At 47.4% G+C, this 10,257-nt stretch overlaps 1 protein-coding gene across 1 annotated transcript in view; it reads left to right on the forward strand.

Moving 5' to 3' along the window:
- Positions 1 to 2,144: 2,144 nt before the first annotated feature.
- nrg2b (neuregulin 2b) overlaps positions 2,145 to 10,257 on the forward strand; it is a gene marked incomplete at its 3' end in the record, with an annotated part of 32,931 nt that continues 24,818 nt past the window's right edge. Inside the window, exon 1 of the mRNA XM_080525495.1 lies at positions 2,145 to 2,579. Coding sequence (XP_080381621.1) covers positions 2,171 to 2,579 — 409 coding nt within the window. The 5' untranslated portion in view covers positions 2,145 to 2,170. The remainder of the gene's footprint in view (positions 2,580 to 10,257) is intronic.

Genomic DNA, 10,257 nt, shown 5'->3' on the forward strand with positions numbered 1-10,257 from the left:
TGTGGGGCTTGCCGAGAAGCCTCCTTATTAATTTATATATTAATTATAATTATGTGGCTATTCTATAAGTAGATTGTGTGATAGAAATTAGTCTCAATAAAAAGAAAATTGTAATTGAATGACAATCGAAGATGAATATTAAGACGGTTGCTCCAGGAGACATTTCTTAATGTTGCATTACTGTTATTGTTAAATGCTAGTACAGTTCTTAAGACCAATATGGGAGGCTGTTAAAGAAACTGACCTCTGTATCTCATTGAAAGCTGGATAGGATGAAGGGATGAAGGAATGAAGAAGCATGTTGTGGAAGGAGTTTTGGGGAGAGCGTCATAGAATCGGTCTGTCTGAATTTCTTCTGTATTTGTGTATACACAGAACACTGGGAACGGGAGGATTATGAGTTTGAAGAGGTGAAAGATATCGGCACCACGCTAGATCCTCCCCACTGTAAAATGACATCGACATCTTGCTGACGACGTTTCAGCACCATGGACAGCGGACGTCCTCTGACCTCTGAGCAAGGGCGGCGGGTTGTTGCCACTGAGCGGCCGAATGAGAGAATTTGTATGAATGAACTGATTGATGGATGGACGAAGGGAATGAGGGAGGGAGGGGACTGGTGGAGGGAGGAGAGGAAATTGTGTGGCCATCGTAGCAAGCTCTCGTCATTGGTGGGGTACTCAGTGATTTTTTTTATTTTTTATTATTAATGCAGCCATAGCTACCCTGTAGCTAAGGAGTATTTTGGCACATGTACCTATATTATTTCGAATATTATAATCGATATCCTCACATGTTCCCACACGCTCAGTTCTTTGGTTCCCCCCGCACGCACACACACACGTTAGGCTATCTAGTTGCAGAAATCTCCGAACTCTTCATAAATATGCCGCTGGCTTTATATAAGGTTAGGCATAACTTTGACAACGTTTTATTCGTTAACTCACAGTTCAGCGCTGTGTTTCAGGAGATTACATTAAGGTCCCAAAACTCACAGGTTGCTATATGAATCCTTTGAGAGATTTTCGCAGCAGCGTTAGTCATCACACTAACCGCAGTGTTCCTACTTCATTTCGTGTGAATAGCCTTGTGATTCAGTTCTCTTGTGTGTGTGTGTGTGTGTGTGTGTGTGTGTGTGTGTGTGTGTGTGTGTGTGTGTGTGTGTGTGTGTGTGTGTGTGTGTGCGTGTGTGTGTGTGTGTGTGTGTGTGTGTGTGTGTGTGTGTGTGTGAGAGAGTGTGTGCGTGTGCGTGTGTGTGTGTGTGTGTGTGTGCGTGTGTGTGTGTGTGTGTGTGTGTGTGTGTGTGTGTGTGTGTGTGTGTGTGTGTGAGTGAGTGTGTGCGTGTGTGTTTGGTGGACCGAAATCTTTCTTAAACCAAACCTTGACCGTATATAAGCCACATGCGGTTCTGGCTCCCGGCGGTTTGGTCAGTGGGTCTGGTGGGTATTGGACGCGCGGCTCCGGTCATTAGTGTGTTTGCGCAGGTAGCCGACGCCAGTGGCCGGGCAGGTGATGTTTGCTCACGTAAGTCGCTCGCGTTTGAGGGGTGCAGGGGTGCAGGGGACGCGGCTAAAGGGAGCGCGCTGTTGCATCGCCTAACCGGGATAACCGGATAACCGCTATCTCAGTCGTCTGCGTTTCCGAAGAAAGAAATCCGAGTTACATCTCTGAAGGTGGATCAAAGACCGACCTTGTGTGATGATGTGTGCGTATTAATGCTTTTCTGTGCGCGGAATCTAAAAAACCGTTTTCCTTAGGCTATAGAAAGGCAATGCGCCCACCCATGCGATGACATTTGTTGGAGAGAGAGAGGATCGACTATAGAGTCTTCATGCAGAACCTCTGGATTCGAGTAGAGGGTAATTTACGAGTCTTGTTTTGCGTTTCAGGAAGAAAAAAAAAAGGTTGAAGGAGAATGCAGCAACCACAATTTTAACCATGCAGAACCGGGCTGTTTCCGGTTTCTAGACTGGTGTGTCCCCATCTGAAACCGTATGGGGAAAGCGGCAGACACAGATGGCATGGACACTTACGCAAGGTCTGCCGCTCTGCCCTGCTATCAGAGCCTATTCGCAGTCTCCCACTTCAACCCCGCTCCGTCATCCGCGCCCCTCAGCCGCCCCAGCACTGCAGCAACGCGCCCATCGACCGCGGAGCCACGGCCGACGGCATGAGGCTTGATCCGGTGCATTTCTCCATGCTGGTCATCGGGGTCTCCTTCGCCTGTTACGCCCCGAGTCTCAATTCCCTCCAGGACCAGGCGTACAGATCCGCCGTGGTCATCGAGGGCGAGGTGCGCTCGTCGCCGGAAAACGTTTCCCGGGAAACGTACAGTGTGAATGTCAAAGTGCTGGACGTGTGGCCCGTGAACAGCGGCGGGCTCGAGCGGGAGCAGCTCGTGACCGTCGGAGACTTTGGTTCCGAGGCCCCGTGCACTAACGTGGAGAAGGACCACAGATACATCTTTTTCATGGACCCGACGGCAGAGCCTTTAGTATTCAAAGCATCGTTTGCTCCGCTGGACGCCAGCGGGACGGACCTAAAGAAGGATGTGGAGAGCGTGTTGTGCGAGGACTGCGGTAAGTTTAGGCTTTTATTGCCTAGCTTTAGGGCCGCACGCTAATGCCTTGGTGATGTAGTCTCCCTGTGAGTGCTTATCGGTTATGAATGATCGACAGGGTTCAATCCCCCATGCCCCGGTCACAAGATGATGTTTTTTCCCCATTGGAAATAAGAGTATACATGCATGTGTATGTGTGCGGCTAAAGACGGTTGTACGGTAGCCTATAGGTAAGTGTGAGACACTCTACACATGTAGAATATTCTGAAATGAATATCAAATTGGTTTGTCAGGTATGGTGGTTAATTGATAAGAATATTGATACATATAGGCCTACACGTGTGCATGATCGTTAAGATATTGAAATATTCATGTTGGTTAAGTGGTGTCAAAAGACAGAACATGGATGCAGTATAAAGCTTCAGTGTAAGCAGGTTAGGATAGTCCTCGTTTGTGTGTGTGTGTGTGTGTGTGTGTGTGTGTGTGTGTGTGTGTGTGTGTGTGACTGTCAGCCAGAGAATAGGGCATAAATATGGTATTCTCCAAAAATACCCATCAGTATTCTTTCCGATGAGACTCTCTCAAATAGCATAGTGACTGTACCATGTGATGGGAAGTAGGCAGATAACCAGTCGGCCCTGAATGGGCAGTGGTGGCGGTGGATTTGTCTCATGGTGGTCCTCCATTCTAGATAGCAGTTAAAGCATGATCAGGAGTATCATGCCGTTAAGAAGAATAGGCCAAGAATAGACTCACTTAGCGTCACTTGTTTTACTTGGGTGTGTGGTGTGTGGAGGAAAGGAAGTATAGCATGATGCCATCTATAGAACATGTTTGGAATCACACAACGGAGAGAGCCTTTAGTCAGGTTACCATTGGCACCCCTACTGTTACCATAGTCAGTCAAACTGGTCACCCCTGTTGTAATGAAGCTTGAACCAGGGTTTCTTAGCTTGATTGATGTCGGAAAGTCCAGTGTGCATTGATTGTCTGTTGAATATGTGCTGTTATTGTTGTTATATGCTGAATATTGTCTGTGTGGAGTCAGATGGTCTCAGAGTCTCAGAGTGTATGAATGTGTTGGTTCCTTCCCCATGAGTACAGTAGTTCCTGGTTATGACACATGGTCAGGAAACAACTCCTGGTTGTAATTGTGGTGGGGGTAACAGACCTGTTCATCATCTACTATGATCAGACAGTAAGAACAGCCTGATGCCTGTCTGACCCTTGTGTTACATTGTCAGCAGTCCACTGTGAATCTGAAAGGCTGAGTGGGTCACAAGGGAAAGTATGGATGTGTCTGTAGGTAGCTAATCATGTTGTATATGTTTATCATGTTAAACCACATACTGCATGTATATTCAAATCATCTTACAGTACAATTCATACATGTTTATATATACATGGTCCCAGTGGGAATCAACCCACAACCTTGGCGCCGTGCTCTGCCAACTGAGCCACACAGGTGATCAATGTGTGTCGCTGTAAACAGCAGCTGTCCTGCCTTACCACAGCCACAGCAGGAGGGAAGTGACAGACAGACAGACAGACAGAGAGACAGAGAGAGAGACAGAGAGACAGAGAGACAGGCAGACAGAGAGACAGACAGACAGAGAGACAGACAGAGAGACAGACAGACAGACAGACAGAGAGAGAGACAGAGAGACAGACAGACAGGCAGACAGAGAGACAGACAGACAGAGAGACAGACAGAGAGACAGACAGACAGAGAGACAGACAGAGAGACAGACAGACAGAGAGACAGACAGACAGACAGACAGACAGACAGAGAGACAGACAGACAGACAGAGAGACAGACAGACAGACAGACAGAGAGACAGACAGACGGACAGACAGAGAGACAGACAGACAGACAGAGAAACAGAGAGACAGACAGACAGACAGACAGAGAGACAGACAGACAGACAGACAGAGAAACAGAGAAACAGAAAAACAGAGAGACAGACAGACAGACAGAGAGAGACCGAGAGACAGACAGACAAACACACACACAGACAGACAGAGAGACAGACAGACAGACAGAGAAACAGAAAAACAGAGAGACAGACAGACAGACAGACAGAGAGAGACAGACAGACAGACAGACAGAGAGACAGACAGACAAACACACACACAGACAGACAGAGAGACAGACAGACAGACAGACAGACAGATAGCGGCCTCAGGACTGTGTAGAACACCACAGTAGACGCTTTTGGACAGTGGTGTCAGTGCGTGCCAAGGCTTACTAGCAGCCAGCTAGTGGTCGATGTGTGGCGATTCAAGCCCATTTCAATTTCCACATCTGGGCTTTCTAGTCCCATCCCGTAGTCGAGAAGTTTGTTTACATTCTGCAGTTCATAAGGTGGCGAACTCAGAGACACCACTAGGAGGTATTTAAAATCCCTCGGTTTCCCAACAGGTTCTGGTAACTTAAGCAGTTTACGGTGCTTTTATTTGTCGAGAGTGCTATTCAAATCAATTTGAGTGCGTAGTTACAGCGAGCTAACCTGCATTAAGCTTGCCACCCGCCAGCTTCGCTAGCCAACTAAAGCACTTGGTTGATAAGAATATCCTGCCTTCACTCTAAACCTCGCCCAGTAGCCCCGTTTGGCCTCGTAAGGACCCGTTTTAAGCACCAATAAACCCGGAGTAAGCATCGCCAGAGCCTGGAAGTGACGGTGGAAAAGCATCTGGCACACGCAGCGGAAAGCCAGCTAATGACTATTGGTATAGCCCCTGGTCACTGTCCGGGGGGGGGGGGGAAACACCCCTTTCTACAGGAGCTGAAACACCCCTTTCTACAGGAGCTGTCCAGTGGTGAACGTCACTTCACCTTTCGCATTTGCTTGTGGGACAAAGTCACCAATGAACCAATCAGCCTGTAACCAGCAGCCCCGTCTGATCCAGGCTTTAGTTGAGTTCTCACCCTGTGTGTGACCTTAGGGGGCAGTGGGGGTCTAGGGGGATAGTGAGTTGGACTGATGATCGGAAGGTCGTGGTCGGAAGGCCATGAGTTCGAATCCCACCTGAAACACTACCGCTAGTGTGCCCTTGAGTTAGCTAAGTTACCTCAATTACTCCAGGGAGAATGTCCCTGTAATTTCTAATTGTAAATCGCTTTGGATTAAATGGTAACCTGCTAAATGGTAAGGGGGGGCGGGTGGCTGTGGCTCAGGAGGTAGAGCCGGCGTCTAATAATCGTAAGGTCGGCAGATCGGCAGTTCGAACCCCAGCTGGCCACATGTCGAGGAGTCCTTGGGGCAACACACTGAACCAATGAGCGGGCCGGCGCCTTGCATGGTAGCTTGCCGCCATTGGTGTGCGAATGGGTGAACGAGAGGCCACTGTAAAGTGCTTTGGAACAAGGCACTGTATAAGTCAGTCCAATTCATGGACAGCCTGAATGTGAACCCAGCCTCTCAGAGGGGATGTGGACTGTCTCCTGTACAGATGGCATCATCATTGGCGAAGGCGGCGCTCTCTTGACTCATCTCTGAAGCTGGCAAGCCACTGCATACACGAATCATCAGGAGTGATGATGCACACACAGGGCCATGGACCCTTCACTGAATCACCACTCACCACGACCGTGTCAGCATACGCAGAAGTAGAACGTAAAGGACACATGAGAGATGTTGTCATGGCTTACCATGCTACTATCCAGACTAGCCTGTTTGTCTTTTAGCCACATTCTTTCTATTTTCTCCTTCCCATTTTCGCTCTCTCTATACCCGTCTCTCTCTCTCTCTATCTCTGTCTTCTGTATCTCTGTCACTACCTCCATTTGTCTCTGTCTCTCTATCGCTCTCTTTTTATTTGTCTCTGTCTCTTTCTCTTTCTCTCTCACCCTGTCTTACTCTCCTTGTTGCTGTCTCTCTAGAGCAGTGTTAGACCTCGGCCACTGCCTCATGCAAGCACACACACAGGCACACAAACACACACACACACACACACACACACATACACACAGGCACACAAACATGCACACACACACACACACACACTCACGCAGACACACACACACACACACACACACACATACACACACACACACACACACACACACCAGTGAACTGTTGCCGCTCTGCTGCAAGTGCCTCAGCATGCTGTCTTCAGCAGAGAGATCTGGGGCTTGTATAAATTATGCACTGGATAACAGAAGGTTGAGGTTCTTCACCACACTACTATACTGTGTTTGTGTGTTTGTGTGTTTGTGTGTTTGTGTGTGTGTGTGTGTGTGCGTGTGTGTGTGTGTGTGTGTGTGTGTACAGCCCTATGCCTACATTCCTTCTCTCCTGTCATTACATATACACAGGCTGAGGTCTGTATTGTAGTACGTGGTAGTATTGTATTGTAGTAAGTGGTAGTATTGTAGTAAGTGGTAGTGTTGTAGTAAGTGGTAGTATTGTAGTAAGTGGTAGTATTGTATTGTAGTAAGTGGTAGTGTTGTAGTAAGTGGTAGTATTGTAGCAAGTGGTAGTATTGTTTTGTAGTAAGTGGTAGTGTTGTAGTAAGTGGTAGTGTTGTAGTAGGTGGTAGTATTGTATTGTAGTAAGTGGTAGTGTTGTAGTAAGTGGTAGTATTGTATTGTAGTAAGTGGTAGTGTTGTAGTAAGTAGTAGTGTTGTAGTAAGTGGTAGTGTTGTAGTAAGTGGTAGTATTGTATTGTAGTAAGTGGTAGTATTGTATTGTAGTAAGTGGTAGTGTTGTATTGTAGTAAGTGGTAGTGTTGTAGTAAGTGGTAGTGTTGTAGTAAGTGGTAGTGTTGTAGTAAGTGGTAGTATTGTATTGTAGTAAGTGGTAGTATTGTATTGTAGTAAGTGGTAGTGTTGTATTGTAGTAAGTGGTAGTGTTGTAGTAAGTGGTAGTGTTGTAGTAAGTGGTAGTGTTGTAGTAAGTGGTAGTATTGTAGTAAGTGGTAGTATTGTAGTAAGTGGTAGTATTGTAGTAAGTGGTAGTATTGTAGTAAGTGGTAGTGTTGTAGTAAGTGGTAGTGTTGTAGTAAGTGGTAGTATTGTATTGTAGTAAGTGGTAGTGTATTGTAGTAAGTGGTAGTATTGTATTGTAGTAAGTGGTAGTATTGTATTGTAGTAAGTAGTAGTATTGTGTTGTAGTAAGTGGTAGTATTGTATTGTAGTAAGTAGTAGTATTGTGTTGTAGTAAGTGGTAGTATTGTATTGTAGTAAGTAGTAGTATTGTGTTGTAGTAAGTGGTAGTATTGTATTGTAGTCAGTGGTAGTATTGTATTATAGTAAGTAGTAGTATTGTGTTGTAGTAAGTGGTAGTATTGTATTGTAGTCAGTGGTAGTATTGTATTATAGTAAGTGGTAGTATTGTATTGTAGTAAGTGGTAGTGTTGTAGTAAGTGGTAGTATTGTAGTAGTCAGTGGTAGTATTGTAGTAGTCAGTGGTAGTGTTTCCATATGTTATACATGCAAACAGTCCTATTGGCTGTTGAGAACATAGTGACCTATGATTAGCTCTTAGAGGAAACCTGCTGACACCCTAGGTGAGAAGTGACCTTTATTGTGTCACACAGCAATTATAATCACACTCCTGTGTGTGTGTGTGTGTGTGTGTGTGTGTGTGTGTGTGTGTGTGTGTGTGTGATACCCAACAGAGTGAGAGTATGGCCCATCTGTGACTAAAGCAGCTGCCTCATAGTCCCCCATTCACCTCTACCTCTTCACCTAGCTGTCCCTCTACCTCTTCACCTAGCTGTCCCCTCTACCTCTTCACCTAGCTGTCCCCTCTACCTCTTCACCTAGCTGTCCCCTCTACCTCTTCACCTAGCTGTCCCCTCTACCTCTTCACCTAGCTGTCCCTCTACCTCTTCACCTAGCTGTCCCCTCTACCTCTTCACCTAGCTGTCCCTCTACCTCTTCACCTAGCTGTCCCTCTACCTCTTCACCTAGCTGTCCCCTCTACCTCTTCACCTAGCTGTCCCCTCTACCTCTTCACCTAGCTGTCCCTCTACCTCTTCACCTAGCTGTCCCTCTACCTCTTCACCTAGCTGTCCCTCTACCTCTTCACCTAGCTGTCCCCTCTACCTCTTCACCTAGCTGTCCCCTCTACCTCTTCACCTAGCTGTCCCCTCTACCTCTTCACCTAGCTGTCCCTCTACCTCTTCACCTAGCTGTCCCTCTACCTCTTCACCTAGCTGTCCCCTTCAGCTTGTTACACACCTGGACCAGACCAGGTCAGACAGGTGTGTTACACAGAGACCAGGTCAGACCAGACCAAACAGGTGTGTTACACACAGAGGACCAGACTACACCAGGCCAGACAGGTGTGTTACACACAGAGGACCAGACTACACCAGGCCAGACAGGTGTGTTACACACAGAGGACCAGACTACACCAGGCCAGAGAGGTGTGTTACACACAGACCAGACGCTCTCACAGGGCATCCACACCGGCAACGCTCCAGTTCCCGTTCTGGAGTCTCAGAACCTTGGTGCTCTCTGGCCGAACCAGCCCGCGTTCATACCGGTTTAAGCAGAACCATTAACGTCATCAACGTTGGGTGACGAAGGGGCGGGATAAACAGAAATGTCACAACAAGATGGAGGCTACTTCACTGGAAATGAGGATAATATCTTCCTCTACTACAGTATCTGAAATAAACACAATTTTCTATGAAAAAAGAACAAAAGACACTTTCTAAACGCGTTCTCTTACTAGCCAGCTGCTCTGTTACTAGAATAGAAATGGATTACGAGGTTCACGTTCGCGCGTGTGCACGAGCATGTGCGTGTGTGTTTGCTAAGCATGTGAGGAAGTTAGAGAGAGAATGATAAAAAAATTAAAGAAAACATCACTAATGATTAGATTTAGATTAGATTGCATTTTGTCTCCTTCCTTCTTGCTAGTCTTCACAGCCTAGAATATGACACACCCGCTGACGACGTCACGGTTCTAGTTTTTGGTTCCCGATGAGAACCACTATTTATTGGTTCCAGCTGCAAACCAACTTTTCATGTTCCGAACCGAGTTATTTTCGGTCTGAACGCGCCGGCCGGTTCAAAATTAGGTTCGGGATCCGGAACCGGTTAAAAATTTGGTTCGGGAAGTGGAACCGGCCCGGAGCCTTGCTGGTGTGGAAGGCCTGTGAGGTCATACAGGAGCTGTCTCTGTTCAATAGGCTTTACCCCTTCACAGAGGACATATGGAATCAATGCTTCAATCCCCTTATCTGGAGAATACTGTCTCTTCTGCAGGTTTGGAATCCTGCAGTTTCAAGTGTGTGTGTGTGTGTGTGTGTGTGTGTGTGTGTGTGTGTGTGTGTGTGTGTGTGTGTGTGTGTGTGTGTGTGTGTGAAAGAGGGGGATGGATGTGAAAGCGGAGGAGAGGTGAGAGAGGGGGATGGAGAGGGTAAGCGAGGAAGAGGTGACGGAAAGAAAGGGAGGTGAGGAGGAGAGAGACAGGCGAGGGGGTTGGAAGTGGGGGTAGGGAAAGAGGTAGATAGATAGAGGAAAGGAGGAGGGGGCATTGGGGGGGGGGGGGCATGGGCTGCACACAACTACGAGGCCTGTCGGTGGGAGGAGGAGGGGGGGGGTGGAGGGGTGTAGCGGGAGAGAGGGAGAGACGGGGAGAATAGCTTTTCCCCACTGCTCTGCCCGCCAGCGCTTCATCAACTATTCATCACTAACTCTGCACATCCTCTCTCTCTCTCTCTCTCTCTCTCTCTCTCTC

This window comes from Nansenia antarctica (assembly GCF_963989245.1).
Source record: "Nansenia antarctica genome assembly, chromosome: 3".
Classification (NCBI taxonomy): domain Eukaryota; kingdom Metazoa; phylum Chordata; class Actinopteri; order Argentiniformes; family Microstomatidae; genus Nansenia; species Nansenia antarctica.